The 16,371-nt window shown below is 55.4% G+C and overlaps 2 protein-coding genes across 5 annotated transcripts; both read right to left on the reverse strand.

Annotated features, from left to right (window-relative positions):
* Nucleotides 1–55: 55 nt before the first annotated feature.
* On the reverse strand, nt 56–10,684 carry DVL2 (dishevelled segment polarity protein 2). 3 transcript variants are annotated; one of them, XM_010339766.3, is made up of 15 exons: nt 10,208–10,684; nt 6,055–6,124; nt 5,302–5,447; nt 5,074–5,171; nt 4,824–4,959; nt 4,605–4,695; nt 4,392–4,461; nt 4,156–4,295; nt 3,990–4,066; nt 2,702–2,769; nt 2,382–2,510; nt 2,131–2,262; nt 1,817–1,996; nt 1,146–1,364; nt 56–1,037 (listed from the first exon to the last, which is right to left on the reverse strand). In XM_010339766.3, exons 1-15 carry the CDS (start codon nt 10,399–10,401, stop codon nt 589–591), a joined length of 2,199 nt encoding a protein of 732 aa, XP_010338068.1. In that variant the 5' UTR covers nt 10,402–10,684; the 3' UTR covers nt 56–588. The 3 variants fall into 3 exon arrangements, with proteins under 3 accessions (XP_010338068.1, XP_074244228.1, XP_003929187.1); XM_074388127.1 differs by having other exon boundaries at nt 2,131–2,229; nt 5,062–5,171; XM_003929138.4 differs by having other exon boundaries at nt 5,062–5,171.
* A 433-nt stretch (nt 10,685–11,117) lies between these two features.
* PHF23 (PHD finger protein 23) lies at nt 11,118–15,616 on the reverse strand. 2 transcript variants are annotated; one of them, XM_003929145.4, is made up of 5 exons: nt 15,344–15,616; nt 13,740–13,771; nt 13,493–13,585; nt 12,022–12,658; nt 11,118–11,930 (listed from the first exon to the last, which is right to left on the reverse strand). In XM_003929145.4, exons 1-5 carry the CDS (start codon nt 15,375–15,377, stop codon nt 11,716–11,718), a joined length of 1,011 nt encoding a protein of 336 aa, XP_003929194.1. In that variant the 5' UTR covers nt 15,378–15,616; the 3' UTR covers nt 11,118–11,715. The 2 variants fall into 2 exon arrangements, with proteins under 2 accessions (XP_003929194.1, XP_003929192.1); XM_003929143.4 differs by having other exon boundaries at nt 12,022–12,859; nt 15,344–15,614.
* Between the last annotated feature and the right edge of the window lie 755 nt (nt 15,617–16,371).

Here is a 16,371-nt window from a genome sequence, read left to right on the forward strand (position 1 = left end):
GTGTCCATTCTTTCCCTCCGCTGCCTACCTCCCTCCCAAAGAAAGGAGCCAGAGGTGTGGGGAGTTTGCCTCTATTGCTTTATTTGGTGTTTTATACAAGTGACTAAAATAAATAGAGTAACAAAGGCAGCTACACGGCCCAAATCTCCCAGCTTCCTCGGGCTGCTGTCTAGGGGCCTAACCCCAGGGTACCACTGACCACCCCCAACCCTGCACAGGGCAGGGCTGTGGGTAACTGGAGGAGGAGGTCACATTCTGGGGTTAGAACAAGGGGCCCAACAGATGGGGATTCTTCGTACAAAAGAGGAAATGCCTATTTAAAAAACAGTCCCAAAAGTGTAAGAAACTCTATTTTAACCCCCAAAAAGGCTTATAAAAAAACAAAGCTAAAAATAATCAAAGGTCCCTTGTTTACCCCTGAGGGAAGGGGGAGGAACCAGGCACTGCTGGTGAGAGTCACAGTGGCCACGATCTTTTGTCTGGCAGCAGCCGGCAGGCTGAGCCCAGGCACGGTGAGAGCAAGCACATGATGGCCGGGACACCCAGTCACACACCAGGAGCACCAGGCCCAGCCTAGCTCACAGTGGGCTACATAACATCCACAAAGAACTCACTGGGATTGCCCATGGCCATGTGGAAGCTTTGGCGGCTGGCTGTCAGTTCTGGGGGCACAGAGCCCAGGTCTCTGACTGGAGGGGCCCCTGGAGGCTGCACTGCTGGAGGGACTGGGGGTGGGGGTGGGGGCATCATGACCACCATCATGGGGTTGTAGGGGAGGGCCATGCCAGGGGGTGGTCCATAGGGATGGAGCCCCGGGTGGGCTCGGAGATTAGGGGCACCCCCAGTTGAGCCTCTGGAGGGAGGAGGACCCCCATCGCCAGTCCCACTTGGTTCCCCACCCCGCCGAAGGCTGCCCCCTCGGCTGGAAGGCTCGGACTCACTGCCACTGCCGGACTTGGACTCGGGGGCCCGCTCCTCAGGCCTCCCCGTGCGCCCTGCCCCCCCATCACTTCGTGTCGACCCACTGCTCCGGCTGCCTGTGGAGGGAGGGGAGGGGCAACTGAGTCCTCACCCAGGCTCCTCCCTGGCTCCCCTCTGATCCGCCCTCAGACCTGGCGTTTATCGGGTGTCTGGGGGTGACTTACCCTCACTGTGCTGGCTGCTGGCACTGCCCCCACCATAGGTATAAGACGAAAGCTCATGGTAGGGTGGGGGCTGCGGGCTGTAGGGGTGTGGGGCTGGGTACTGGTAGGAGAAAGTGGGCAGCAGGGGCCAGGGCGTGGCCCCAGGCAGAGGGGCCAGGGTGTCCTGGTCTGAAGCCCCACTGGAGCCGTCGTTGTCATTGAGAGACAGGTTAACTAGGTCTGGAAAGCAAGAGAAGAGAGTACGAAATCACTGCTTCGAAGAGGCTAGGGCCCTAAGACACTGAATGAGAGGACCTGCGAACAGTTCTCCCAGACCCACCCAGGATGGGGCTCAAAACGGGTTCACAAGGGCCTCTGACAGGAAACTCCCAACTACTTCTGCCATGAGGGCAGGGGCACAGCCAGGGCCACCACTAGCCCATGCCTCTGCGGGACTCAGAAAGAGGTGCACCTTCCCCTGGTGGACAGTCCTGCACCTGGCGTGGTTAGTCCAGCAGCACATGGGTGGACGTTGGCCCCCATCCTCGGCCAGTGCAGGACCTAGTTCGGGACACATGCTGCTCAACCATCCATGGTGGCCCTGGCTGCAGTTTCTGGGCTAGGTCTAGGGTTGGAGAGGCAGAACAAGGCAGGCAGAGCCACACTGCCAGAGTCGGGGCAGGGGGACTCACAGCTCTCACAGCCACCACTGAGGTCTCCGAAGACATAATAGCACTGCTCAGAGAAGGTGATCTTGTTGACGGTGTGTCGGATGAGGCCGGCTTTGAGCAGCCCGCTGGCGTATTTTCGGGCCTCCCGCCGCTCTGGAAAGCCCTCCACATGATGGTAGAGCCAGTCAACCACATCCGAGCCTGGGGGCACCCACGGCAGAAAAAGGCCTCAGGTTCTCCTTCCAGCTCCTGCTCTCACCTCTGCCTGTGCTGTTCCCAGCTTCGGTCACCTCCTCCTCCCCTTCTCCAGCCACCTGCCCAGGACCCAGCCATACCCAGAAAAGCATTAGGGATGGTGATCTTGAGCCACATGCGGTCCCGGACTTCCAGCCCAGACTCTGGAGCTGCCATGGCCTTCGTGACTGATGCCATGTCTGTGTGGATGGAGAGACCCCGGCCCTCACAGCCTGGCAGAGGAGACAATGGGGCATCAAGAGGCAGGGTCACTCCCACAAGGGCCATGGGTCATACCACTTCAGGGCAGCCCTCTGGCACGAGGGTGAAATGAGGTGGGCTGGCGGCTCACCATCAGGCAAAGAGGATCCTGATGTAATGGTGCTCATGGAGGAGGAGCCTGGGTAGGCTGGGAAGGTGCCAGTCAGAGCCGCAGAGTGGGACACCCAGGCAGCAGGGTCAATTGGCTGGATGGGCTCATCTAGGACAAAGATGGTACCAAAATGACCCCTTCTCAGTCCCCAAAAGCCAGCCCAGTCCCTCCCTGACTCAGCCTCCTGTTCCACCTCTGCCTGGACCCTCCTCCACCCATTCCCCATGACCAGAGGCCAGCCCCCGCCTTCTGGGCCACCCCCACCACCAACTTCAGGCCCGTCCCTGAGTGTCACTCACTTCGGGGGAGGGTGAAGTAGGCCTGAGGAGAGGGATCCCAGCACTTGGCCACAGTCAGCACAATGGGGCTATGGGGAAGAGAAGGCCAGTCAAGGGCGCAGGGGAAGAAGAGGCCTGGGGTGCGGGGGCTGAAGCAAGGATGAATTAAGAGAAACAAAGATGGGGAGAAGCCAGCATGTCTCAGCTGGGCTAGGGAAGGTGAGGGTGGAAGGGACCACAATGTGGATGACTCATCAACATGGAAACTCTTAAAAACATACTGCCAAGTGAAACGAGAGAGTACACGCTGTACAATTCCATTCACAGAAAGTCCAAAGACAGGTAAAACAAAACCGTGCTGTTCAAGGATACATGCAAGGGTGGTAACTATGGAGGGAGGCAAAGCTTTTGTTTGTCATGGCAATGACCCAGGAAGTCAGCAGAGTGACTACCCCTGGGGGGTGAGGCATTGGGGAACAGGAAGGGGCGTCTGTGGAGGGGGATCTAGGGTGTCAGCAATCTCTGTTTGATGGTCTACATGGCGGTGACATTAGTATTCACTCTAGTATTATTTGCTACATCACGAATTTGTTTCATGTACGTTGAATGTTATGTCTCACTCCCTCTTTGTTTTTCTGAAACAGAGTCTTGCTCTGTTGCCCATGCTAAAGTGCAGTGGCATGATCTCAGTTCATTGCAACCTCTGCCCCCCACCCCAGAGTTAAAGCAATTCTCCTGTCTCACTCCCCACTAGCTGGGACTACAGGGGAGCACCACTATACCTAGCTAATATTTTTTTTTTTTGAGATGGAGTTTTCGCTCCTGTTGCCCAGGCTGGAGTACAATGGTGCAATCTCGGCTCACCACAACTTCCGCCTCCCAGGTTCAAGCGATTCTCCTGCTTCAACCTCCCGAGTAGCTGGGATTACAGGCATGTGCCACCACACCCAACTAATTTTATATTTTTTAGAAGAGACACGGTTTCTCTACGTTGGTCAGGTTGGTCTCGAACTCCTGACCTCAGGTGACCTGCCCGCCTCGGCCTTCCAAAGTGCTGGAATTACAGGTGCGAGTCACTGCACCTGGCCATTTTTCTATTTTTAGTGGAGTTGGGGTTTCACCATGTTGGCCAGGCTGGTCTTAAACTCCTGACCTCAGGTGATCCACCCACCTCAGCCTCCTAAAGTACTGGGATTGCAGGGGTGAGCTACTGGGCCCGATTGTCTTACCACTTATTAAAATTGCAAAACAAAAAGTTAAAGGGGAGAAAAAAAAAGACTGAGGATCTGCAGCCTGCTCAGCAACTCACCCAGGCTTGTGCACGATGTCCCTCAGCACCCGCACGGCGTCATCATTGCTCATGTTCTCAAAGTTCATGTCATTCACCTGGAAGCAAGGAGAAGGGGGTCAGAGGCCGGGTGGGAGAGGCTGAGGGCCCCCACGAAGGGCAGCTCGACGGCCCTACCCCAGCACACCTGCAAAAGCATGTCCCCTGGCTCAATGCGCCCGTCGGCTGCCACGGCCCCACCCTTCATGATGGAACCAATGTAGATGCCTCCATCTCCCCGCTCATTGCTTTGGCCCACAATGGAGATGCCCAGGAAGTTGTACTTCTCTGTGGAGAGAGGCTGTGTGAGGGGAGGAGGTCCCAGTCGCAAGCCCCAGAGAGACCAGGCCCTGCCCATACCCTTGCCACAGGCTTTCCCCATACCCATGTTCAGTGTGACTGTGATGATATTCAGAGACATTGTGGAATCCGTGACGCTGCTGAAGGATGAGGTCTGCGGTGGGAAAGGAGGAGCTAGAGTGCTCTTCAACAACCCAGGCTACACCCTGGGGCTCTGCTGGTGTCCCGGCACCACCCAAACCAAGGCCCGTGCCCCACCTTCTCCCAGCACGAGTATTCCCGTGGGAACCCCCTCACCCTCTCCAGGCGGGGTGGCCGCTGTTTCCTCCGCCGCCGGTGGCGCTTCAGGAGGCGGGAGGCACTGCTCTGCTCCGTGGAGCTGCTGAACCTGTCGGGAGGTTGGGAGGAGAGCAAACATAAGCCAAAGTGGTCACGGGGCCAAGAGAAAGAACAAGAGGACTGACCAGAGGAGGAAAGCCGGGGCCGGGCCCACTGGGGGGAGCTGCAGAGCCACACCTGCTCATGGTATCCTCCTCATCCGAGTCCCCCAGGCTGGTACTCTCCAGCTCGCTGGTCATGAGGGTAGAGGAGCTCTCATATCCAGCCAGGTGGCGCTCCAGCCTTGAGGGGCCACCGGTCCTGTGGCCCCCAGCTGCATATGGATAGGAAGCTCAGGAACCAAGCTTCCCCCTGCTCACCCCACCAAGCCTGGGGTCTGGCCCAGCCCTTCCCTGTCCCCAGGCCTGCCCCTCACCGCCATGCTCACTGCTGTCTCTCCTTCGAGGCCGCTCCCGCCTCAGTGACACTACTGACTCGGTTTCTGTCTCAGGCTCCAGATTCTCGTGGCTGCTGGATACATTAGGGCTGGACAGGCAGAGATGGTTTCCAACCCACATCAGGAGATCAGGTCTCCGGATCCCAGGCACCCCCTACCAAAAGGCCTGGACTCCCTCCTCATCTCCCTCCCCTGCAGTCAGGGATCCGAAGGACTCACTGAAAGGATGGAGGCCTCGAGTCCCCAATGCCACTGGTCCTCTCAGGTGGCAAAGGTGGTAAAGGTGGGGCTGGAGGCGCCAGTTCTGTCCGAGGTTCATGGGCTGGAGGAGCCATCTCGGGCTGAGGATTATCTGAGGACACCAGCTAGAAGGGTGCAAACAATAAACAGTGACTCGCCTGGGAGTGGGGGTGGAACAGATGGCAGTAAGTCAAAGAATTAGGAAGGGTCTCAGAGAGCCAAAGAGCAAAAAAACCTAGCAAGTATTAGAGACTCCAAAAGGAGAAAGCTGAGGGCCTCTCGCTGGCTCTCCAAACAGACAGGAGGTAAAGAACCAGGGCCAGCCGGGTGCCATGGCTCACATCTATAATCCCAGCACTTTGGGAGACTGAGGTGGGTGGATCACAAGGTCAGGAGTTCAAGACCAGCCTGACCAAAATAGTGAAACCCCGTTTCTACTAAAAATACAAAAATTTAGCTGGGCCTGGGGGTAGATGTCTGTAATCCCAGCTAATCAGGAGGCTGAGGCAGAGAACTGCTTGAACTCGGGAGACGGAGGTTGCAGTGAGCTGAGACTGTACTCCAGCCTGGGCAATCTAGCAAGACCCCATCTCAAAAAAAAAAAAAAAAAAGAAAAAGAGGCACGGCCACTAACACCTGGCTGGCCTGGGGCAGGGCTACAGAAACAGACTGAGGCTTGGAGGAGCCTGGCAATGCTGAGATGACCTGACACTAGGCGTCACCAACTCTTACCCAGGATACCACCCTTCCGTTGAAGCAGGGGAGGCGGGCGTTGTCATCTGAAATTTCTTCCTTCACCACCCTGCCAAGAGACAGTGTAGAGGTCGGTGAGCTGGACCAGCCACCCCCACCCCCACCCCCACTCAAAGTTTCTTTCAATCTTCACCTGGCTCCAGGATATTGACGTTCTCCTTCCCTGTTCAGGTCTTCTCTGACATGGAAATAACTGAGTCTGACACCTAAGAAATCTCCAAACTCAATCTCCTTTCCTTATTTCTCCTCTTCCTAATGCACTCTCAGGGGCACAGTGCTGCTCCAAAAGACCTCCTTGAGTCTGATTCAAACCTCTCAATGCAATTTCAAAGGCAATCCCCTATGCTGATACAGCTGCCTAAGACATCTTTCCAACTTAGAAGCCTAGCTAGTAGCCTCCTCTCAAGCCCATCCTATTCCTTACAAACCTTCTAACAAGGCCAGGCACAGTGGCTCACGCCTGTAATCCCAGCTCTTTGGGAGGCTGCGGCTGGTGGATCATCTGAGGTAGGACTTTAAGACCACCCTGGCCAACATGGGGAAACCCCATCTCTACTAAAATACAAAAATTAGACGGATATGATGGCAGGTGCCTATAATCCCAGCTACTTGGAAGGCTGAGATGGGAAAATCGCTTGAACCTGGTAGATGGTAGTTGCAGTGAGCTAAGATCACACCACTGCACTACAGCTTGGGCAGCTAAGACTCCGTTTCAAAAAAAACCCAGGCTGGGTGCAGTGGTGCACGCCTGTAATCCCAGCACTTTGGGAGGCCAAGGCGGGTGGATCACGAGGTCCGGAGATCAAGACCATCCTGGTCAACATGGTGAAACCCCGTCTCTACTAAAAATACAAAAATTATGGCTGGTCCGAAGGTAGTGAGTTATCTCAATTGATTGTTCACAGTCAGTTACAGATCGAACTCCTTGTTCTACTCTTTCCCCCCTTCTCACTACTGCACTTGACTAGTCTTAAAAAAAAAAAAAATACAAAAAAAAAAAAAAAAAAATACAAAAATTAGCTGGGCATGGTGGCGCATGCCTGTAATCCCAGCTACTCAGGAGGCTGAGGCAGGAGAATCATTTGAACCCAGGAGGCAGAGGTTGCGGCGAGCTGAGATCGCACCATTGCATTCCAGCCTGGGTAACAAGAGTGAAACTCCGTCTCAAAAAAAATAAATAAATAAAAATAAAATAACTGGGCATGATAGCACACGCCTACCTTGGCTACTCAGGAGCCCAAGGCAGGAGAATCACTTGAACCTGGGAGGCAGAAACTGCAGTGGGCCAAGATCACACCATTGCACTCCAGCCTGGGCAACAAGAGTGAAACTCTGTCTCAGGGAAAGAAAAAAAACAACAACAAAAAAAACCCTGGCTGGGCATGGTGGCTCACACCTGTAATCCCAACACTTTGGGAGGCCAAGGCAGGCGGATCACTTGAGGGCAGGAGTTCGAGACCAGCCTGGCCAACATGGTGAAATCCCGTCTTTAAAAAAAAAAAAAAAGAAAAAAGAAGCCAGGCGTGGTGGCTCACACCTGTAATCCAGGCACTTTGGAGGCCAAGGTGGGTGGATCACCTGAGGTTGGGAGTTCAAGACCAGCCTGACCAACATGGTGAAACCCCGTCTTTAAAAAAAGAAAGAAAGGGGCCGGGCGCGGTGGCTCAAGCCTGTAATCCCAGCACTTTGGGAGGCCGAGGCGGGTGGATCACGAGGTCGAGAGATCGAGACCATCCTGGTCAACAAGGTGAAACCCCGTCTCTACTAAAAAATACAAAAAATTAGCTGGGCATGGTGGTGTGTGCCTGTAATCCCAGCTACTCAGGAGGCTGAGGCAGGAGAATTGCTTGAACCCAGGAGGCGGAGGTTGTGGTGAGCCGAGATCGCGCCATTGCACTCCAGCCTGGGTAACAAGAGCGAAACTCCGTCTCCAAAAAAAAAAAAAGAAAGAAAGAAAGAAAGAAAAATATATATATAAATACAAAAATTAGCTGGGCATGCTGATGCACACCTGTAATCACAGATACTTGAGAGGCTGAGGCAGAAGAATTGCTGGAAGCTGGGAGGCAGAGGTTGCAGTGAGCCGAGATCATTCCGCTGCAGGCTGCTGCACTCAAGCCTGTGAGACAGTGAACTCCATCACAAAAAACCCATTAGATCAAGCAACGGAAGCTCCTCATTAGACTGAAAGTTCCCAAGGAGAGGGCAAGCTAAGCTTCTGATTCCCCTGCGCCTTATCTGGCACAAAATTCTGCACGAAGCAATCTGCTCAGCCTGACAGATCCCAAGGCCCGGCCTTGCGGTCATCTCTCCAATAGGTTCCCCGTGGTGGACTAGACTTGACCCTTCTTCTTGACCACAATATCAAATCATGAACACTCACTCTGGTCAACACCATGTCCTAGCCACACAGCACACAGTGACACGTGAACAAATACTGTTGGCTAAATGAATCAACGTACAAATCACCAGACTCTGCTCTAGTTGTTCCTCTCTTTCGACACACACCCTTGCCCCCAAATTAAGACACCTTGTCTGATTAACCCTTTGGCCTAATATGGTTATGGGAGCCAGGATATATGCCAACTTAATCCACTTGCTGTCAATGTGCCAACGCAGCCCAGGCACTACCAATCTGTCTCAGCATAATGCAGGATTCTTCCCAATACAGTACAACGTAATCTCAGCATAGCTCAGTCCACTCTAAGACAAGTAATTCCGTATCACCATAACCTACTTTACAGTCAGCCTCAATATTAATAATGACAATTACCATTCACCAAGAATTTACTGTTTGCCACACACTTGATCTAAGCATTTCATTCTGTGATTTTCTCCAGGTCACAGATGAGAGCAAGATAAAATTTAAATAAATTGTCCAAGAGTACATTGCAGACAACCAGAAGAACCTTTTAAAACCCACAATATCCCAACTGAATCCAGCCTGCCTTCAAAAAAGCAGAGATTGAGGACCCAACCTTTGGGCTCAGTCCCAAAGGCTATAAACACAAAAGGGCTTTTTTTCTCTACATTATTTACAAGCCCATCTAGTCCAAGATACCCCTGAATGTCCCAAATTACGTTAGGAGCCCAATCTATTCTAGCACAGCCTACAATGTCCCCACACGAAGCTGTCCACGCCAATATAGACTAGAATACCCCAATACAGCTGCCTGTACTAGGATGGGCCCCGACAGCCTTGTCTACCCTTATACGGAGTGCTCCAATAAAACCACGTCTTGCCCCAAGAGAAACCAGGATTAATCAATGCAACCCAGTAGAGTCCATAATAACCCAAGCTTTTTCTTTTTTCTTTTTCTTTTTTTTTTTTTTGAGACAAGAGTCTCCCTCTGTTGCCCAGGCTGGAGTGTACTGGCACGATCTTGGCTCACTGCAACCTCTGCCTCCTGGGTTCAAGCGATTCTGTCGGCCTCACAGAGCTGCTGGGTCTACAGGCGTGTGCCACCACACCCGACTAATTTTTTGTATTTTTAGCAGAGATGGATGCTCTCGATCTCTTGACCTCGTGTTCCGCCCGCCTTGGCCTCCCAAAGTGCTGGGATTACAGGCGTGAGCCACCGTGCCCGATCATGGCCTAAGTTTCTACACGATATTCTACTCCAGGGCAGCCTAGAACATCCCAATAGAGCACTCTTCGCATCAGTATAGACTAGAATATCCCCCCCAAAATCCTGTCTGTTCTAGTATACGCCAGAATGTCCCAAGTTGACCCAACATGGCCTTATCTACGTCAAGAGATTACACAGTATCCCTACATAACCTGTGGACAACGTGCAGGACTCCTGTGAACGTATTAAACGACCAGAAAATGGATCAATTTACTCAGTACAGTCTAGAATACTCCAAAATAAACCAGTATGCCCCCACCTAATTCAGTAGAACATAACCTTTCCTAATCTAGTTTAGGATATCCTAGTCTGTCCGTGTGCCTCGATCTATCCAAGCATAACCTTGTCCATCCTGGCATAGTCAACCCACCTCAGCAGAGTACAATCTGCTCCACCACAGGCCACAAAATCCAAGTGTGGCCCAAAGTAGATGTGTGACCCTCCACGTCGCCCAATCCACTCTAGCAAAGCCCCCGTCGGTCCTATGTAGGCCTTGCGCTCACCCAAAATCCTGATCCATAGACTTGAAAAAGTACTTGGCGCCCGCGGGCCGCTGCAGAACGCTCTTGAAATCGCCGAGGGTGATGCGCTCGGCAGGGACAGGGATCTTCACCAGGTAGGGAGTCTCTTCTTCATCCAGGTGGTAAATCACCTTGGTCTCCCCAATCCCACCGCCCCCAGTGCTGCTGCCCGCCATGGTCTCACCCGCGCGCTCCCGGGCTCTGCCGCCCACCCAACCGGGCAAATGGCCTTTGCCGCGCCTGCGCACACGCACAAACCGACGCACGAGCGCGGACAGGACCGACCTAGTACAAGAGAAAAGCAAAGGATAGAAAGCGGAGGTCGGCGAGAGTGGCGGCGGGGGGCGGGCCGCGGGGTGCGACTCAAAGCCACGGTCTCAGCGGTAGCCGCGCGCCATCGCCGCCGACGTCGCGAGCACCTCCAGGTTCCCGCCCACCTCTCCTCATGTCACGTGACCCAAGCCCGCCCACTCCGCGTTCCTCCGCCGCCAGTCACGTGACCCCTCCAGTCACGTGACCCCCGGGCTCCTCCTAGCGCCCCCGCCACGTGATCGCTGCCTTCAGCAACGGCCTCCCAGCCCCCAAACGGGCACCCTAGTCGAGGTCCTGCGTGCACCCTGGCTAAACTGGCCTCTGCCCTCAGGAAGCAGACAATCGGCTCCCACCGTGCTTTACGCGACCCAGGCGGGAACGCGAAGCGACTCTGACCCGCAGGAGTGTGCGTGCAGGGAGTGAAGGTGGGAATTGCGGGGGTTCCTAGACTCTTGGGGAAGGCCCAGTGCCGTGCCATCTTCACATTGGACTTTGGGAGGTGGTTTTCAGCCCCACCTCCAGCTAGTCTTCAGCCAGCTTTTCCAAAGCCTCCCTCCCAAGCAGGACATTCAGTGAGGGCTATAAACACAAAAGAGCCCACTCTGCTTTATTTACAACACGCAGGCTGTCTGTACAAACAGCGGCCAATATTATTAAAAACAAAAGAGGTGAATGAGAATCGTCACCTTTCTGCTTTCCTTCCTCGCTTGGCCAGGCTCTAGTACTCCACCTTTGAGCTGCCATGCCCAGTAGGGGAAGTCCAAAATTAAAAATACAACCGGTGTAGAAGAAAATAAATGGGGAGTGAAACAGAAGAAAAGATGAGGGAGGGGAGTGCTAATATTTACACTAGAGTTTTATAGACAACTGTCCCATTCCATCCCAATTCCATCCTGACCCCGAAAATGATGGTGGCAGGTCCAAGAGACAAGAGATTGCGTCTAGAGACACAGCCAGCCTCCCACCCCCAACTATAATGGGTCCAATTTCAATTCCACAGAGTGGGGAGGAAGGAGAGGGTAGGAAAGTGAGACATTCATTTTCAAACAAGTCTCCTTTGGGAATTCCTGCCTTCAAGTGCAGACAGTATCCAAGCTCCAGGGGATAGGCTGAGGTCCCTGAGGCTGGGTTCCCAAATCGCGTTGTCATTTGGAAGTTCCAGCCTAGAGTTGGCACCGTCAGGGCTCTCCAGATTTGGGAGGCCCCCCTAACCGCCGGGCCTCTGGCCTCAGTTCCTTGCATTTCTGGCAATAAAAGAAGTCAGGGACATTGGTCTTCTTAATCTTAGCACAGGAGAGGTGGATCCACGTCCCACACAGGCTGCACTCAATCATCGGCCGCCCTGCAAAGGGCTTTCGGCAGTAACATGTGATGAGATCCCATGAGTCATCACCTGGGGAAAAAAGGTTCATTTGGTATTCTGTCAGAGCTGTTTTTGAATTCACAACACCCTCAAACCCATCATCCCAGCCCAAACCTCTCACCTGATTCTACCATGATGTCCTCGTCCATGACCCGCATCTCGCCTTCACTGGAGCTGGCATCTCCATCTTGGCTTGTTTCAGTGCTGCCCACCTCTTTGCTTTCACTGTCAGGGGGAGGGACGCCTTCAGGGTGCACTGTGGCAGGGGGCCTAGGAGCCTCTGGGGGTGCTGGGAGCACAGGGGCTGGGGCTTCACCCCCTACCACTGTTGCCATCTCTTCCTCTTCTTCCTCTTCCTCCTCCTCCTCCTCCTCTTCAGAGTCTGTATCACTGGGGGGTGCCTGGGGAGGCCCAGGAGGTGGGAGTCTATCCCCCCGTTCTGCCTTTTTTAACTTCCGCTTCTTGCTCTTCTTGATTCGAGACCTCTTTTCCCCATCCCCAGGAGTTGGCCGAGGCCTCCGAAGCACCCCAAAGCCAGCCCCAGCTCCTGGCCCCAACTTTCGGTTCTTTCGGTCCTTCTTTCGAGGAGGATGGGAGAGGTCCCCCTGGGAAAGGGGCACTGGGGTAAGAGCAGCAGGGGGCCGGGAGGTATGTGTCAGGGATGTGGGGGACAAAGGAGATGCCACTTTGGGCCCATCCAGATCAAAGAGAGAGTCCTTGAGCTTCATCTTCTCAAGCAAGGTAGCACTGTCGGGGGCCTGCAGGCGAGAGAAAGTGGACCTTGGGGGTCCTGGCTGAGTGGGACCTGCTTGGGCTGCCCTTCTCTTGGATGACTTTGCTTTCTTAACAAAAGTCTGGATGGTTCGAAGATCTGAGGGGGCTGAGTCCCAGCCATCACTGTCTGCTGCACTCTCTCCTCGCAATGGAGAGCTAGAGCCAGAGGCTGGCCAGTCACTTTCCTTAAAAGGGGGAAGAGACCAGGGTCAGCAGAACCCTAGTGTCATCTCAGCCCCTCCACAAACCCAGCTTGAAAAAAAAGCAGGGACCCAATTTACCCCAAAATGTCCTACGCCAACCACTAAATCCCACTGTGCTCCAAAACCTTCTCCCCACCCCAATTCCCATCAGCATGTCCTCTTGACCACTTTCATGTTACTACAACCCTCCCGTCTGCTACCTCACTCCTGCCCCTGCCCAGGACCTTTGGAACACTGTATCCCCCACATCAGAGTCGTGTGTCCTTAGCTCTATTGCTGTACAGCCTCATTTGTTACCATTTTCATTTCTCTAAAATTTATCCATCAACACCTTCCATTCACAGCACCTCAAGACTATGCCAAAATCTTGACCAGTGCCTCCGAACTCTCGACCAGTGCCTCCAAATCCCCTTTTTCACCGCTCTTCAAGCTAGCTATCCCTAGATCCCCTCCCGGCACACCAGCTTTTCTACCACAGCCCTAAGCGTCTCCAACTTCCTAGTCATAATTTCTAGGGGCCCCTTCTCCAAGAAAAGCAATACAGTTCTACGTGAACAACAGGCGCTCTATAGTCCCACCACACCAGCCTCAAGTCAGTAATTATCCTGTCCCTACCTCTTTGCTAGGGGGGATGTAACCAGCATATGCCAAGACAAAACTGCAGAATTTGTTGAAATCCTCAATTGTTCTCCGTCGTTTCTCTGGTGGCTGAAAGGAAGACGACATGGATCACATGGAAAGCCACACAGTTTAAGAAGGCCATTCCCAGAGCCACAGTACCTAAGTAAGCAGTCTAGAAAAGGGGGACAGGGGGGCGTTGTCAGGCAGGGATACTAGGCTGCAAAGGTAGGGGAAACCTCACCTGAGTCTCTGGCTTAAGGGTCGGAGGTGGATCTGAAAAAGCAATAAAAGCTGAGTCAAGACACTAGGAAACAGTCTGTGCAAAACTCCCCCTCTAAACGCTGCGGTTCCCACTGAACCCCCTGCTCTCTCCCAGGTCCCTCTGCCAGGCCAGCAGGCCCCCAGCTGTGTTGGATCCGCCCCTGCTCCCCCTTCCGCCCCGCGAGGGGCGGAGCCTAGGCGCGGCGCCCTCTGAGGCCTCGCTATAGCGCTCCCCTTCCCCCAACAGGAGGCCCGGCGCCCCGCCCCCCCCCAACTCACGGTCTCTCTCGACTCCAGTCTACTCGGATCCCTCAGCGCCGCGCCCCACCTTACGGCTCCCGGGGCCGCGTCCTGGCCGCCGCCCGCCGCCCCCGTCCTTCACACGCGCCCGGAGCCCCGAGTTCCTATCCAGCCGCGCTCCACCGCCTAGGGCCCTCCGAGACCGCACACGCCGCCCGCCGGCCCCCAGGGTCCAGGATGACCACGCCGAACCGCTCCCCGCCCTCTGGCCTCTTCTACTCGAGCACGCGGCCCGGCGCGCCCCTCACCCCCACCCCAAACACACAGGCACACGCATCCAACGCTACTTCGCGGCCGGGACAGACCAGGGAGCTCTAACCCGGACGCGGCCCCACCTGCCCCCCCATACCGCGCTCCCCACAATTTCGCTGTCCCTCCGCCCCCATCCGGGGCTTTGGCCCCTCCCCGTCTCGAGCTCCTCGGGCTCCCCGCCGGGCCCCCCGGCCCCGTTCCCGAGCCCTCTCCGGCCGCCGCCCCCACCTCCTCCTCCCCCGTACTCACCACCCAGTCACTAGGCTACGGACCCCTCAACTCCAGCACCTTCCCCCCAACCAGCTACCCCCCGTCTCTCTCCACGGCAGCCACCGCTGCAGCCGCCGATGCCCCCCTCACCCTCCGTAACTCCCAGGCTCTAACCCTCGCGGACCAACCCTACCCCCCCCAAGCAAGTCGCCGGTCTTAACCCCCCCACCCCGCCCCACCACCTCCTACAACTACCCAGTTCGCCTCGTTTCCTGGCTCGCTCGCTCCGCAACTACCCCCCTGTACAGGTCCGTCTGCCGTAGACAATACCCAGACCCCCTCTTCTCCCCACAACTACCTGCCCACCCCTCCGACAATCACCGGGCATTCTCCGGCGGCAACTACTCGGAGCTCCGGCACCACCGCCACAAACTACCCCACCTCGGCGAACTACCGGGCCCCTCACTCAGTTTTTCTACGTCCTCCCTTAGCAACTCTCCGGCCACCGGATTCCTCCAACCTCCCAGTTCCAGGGCCCCAATCTGCCGGTGGCCCTTTCGGCCCCTAGCCCTCGAGGCTCCGGGTTTCCAGCTCCTATCCCCTGCACCCCCACATCGTCTTGTCTCCAACTCCCCTAGCCCAGTCTCCCACTCCTCTTTCTCCAAGGTCTCTCAACTCGTCGCTCTCCCACCTCTAGGGCCAGGCTCCCGACCCCCTCCCCGAACTCCCCCGCTGGGCTCCGGGGCTCGACCTCCAAGTTTGCCAATTGATTCCTCGCCCGCCCCCCGCCGTCTCAGCGCTCCGTGCCGGTCTAGAGCTCACCTTCGGGGCTGGGCTCCGCCATGGCTTCCAGCATCGCCCCTTCCCCTCCTCCCGGTCCGGCGCCCCCCTCCCCGGAGCCGGGGATCCCGGTGCCGCCTCTACTGCTCGGTGCTCCTAGTGCTTCGCTCCACAGAAGTGTCCGCCTCAGCCCGGTTGAGACTCGAGTCCGCTAGCCGCTGCCGCCACCTCCCTCTACCACTGCCTCCCGCACTCCCGGACCGGGCCCCCTCCCCCCGCGCCGCCGGCCGCCTGCTCCCTCCTCCTCCTTCTCTCTCCTCCCTCCCTCCTCTTCTCTCCCTCCTCCCTCCGCCGGCGCCGAGGCGCAGTGCACCAAGGGTTTTGTAGTCCGTACGGGGACAGCGGAAAAGGGACCGCATGAGCCTCCGGAACTTTGATTCCCAGAAAGCCACGGGCTGACGCAGGCGCACCAAGCCGCTCCCCTCCCCCGGGGAGTGGCGGGGAGACCGGGAGCCTGAGGGGAGAGCGGAAATGCGCGCGCAGACCCCTGGGAGATGTAGGCTGGGCGGGACGATGAAAGAAGAGGAAGAAGGGATTAGAACTCTCGGCCACCATACTGCCTCGTTCTGCAGCTTCTTTCTCCCCTGGGGGACCGCCCCACTTCCGGCCTGCGGGAGAAATGATCGCTGGGAGATGAAGTACTCCTGGCGATAATGGCTCCGTCCTCCCAGTCTTCTCCCTCCCTGATTCCACTCCTCCGGATCCCACTTGCCGGCAAAACTCTGGCCAAGTGACATGCAACTGAGAACAGCCGTTTTGCCACCTCCTACACATGAAAATATCTTCCTTAATTAAAATGTTCTAATATATGTCCACTTAAAGCAGGTACTTTCGAACTTTCTCCACAGGAACCCACAGTAAAAAAAAACAGTATTTTTTACATAAGCATATTTAACATTTAGTTTCACATATGTGTCATAAAACTAAACTTTTATGAAATGATACTCAGTATTCCATTCCACTCCAACAAAATCACCCTCTCTTAGCAGACAGGGAAAAGCTAAGCATGA

The sequence above is a fragment of the Saimiri boliviensis genome, chromosome 17 (assembly GCF_048565385.1).
Source record: "Saimiri boliviensis isolate mSaiBol1 chromosome 17, mSaiBol1.pri, whole genome shotgun sequence".
NCBI classification, from domain to species: domain Eukaryota; kingdom Metazoa; phylum Chordata; class Mammalia; order Primates; family Cebidae; genus Saimiri; species Saimiri boliviensis.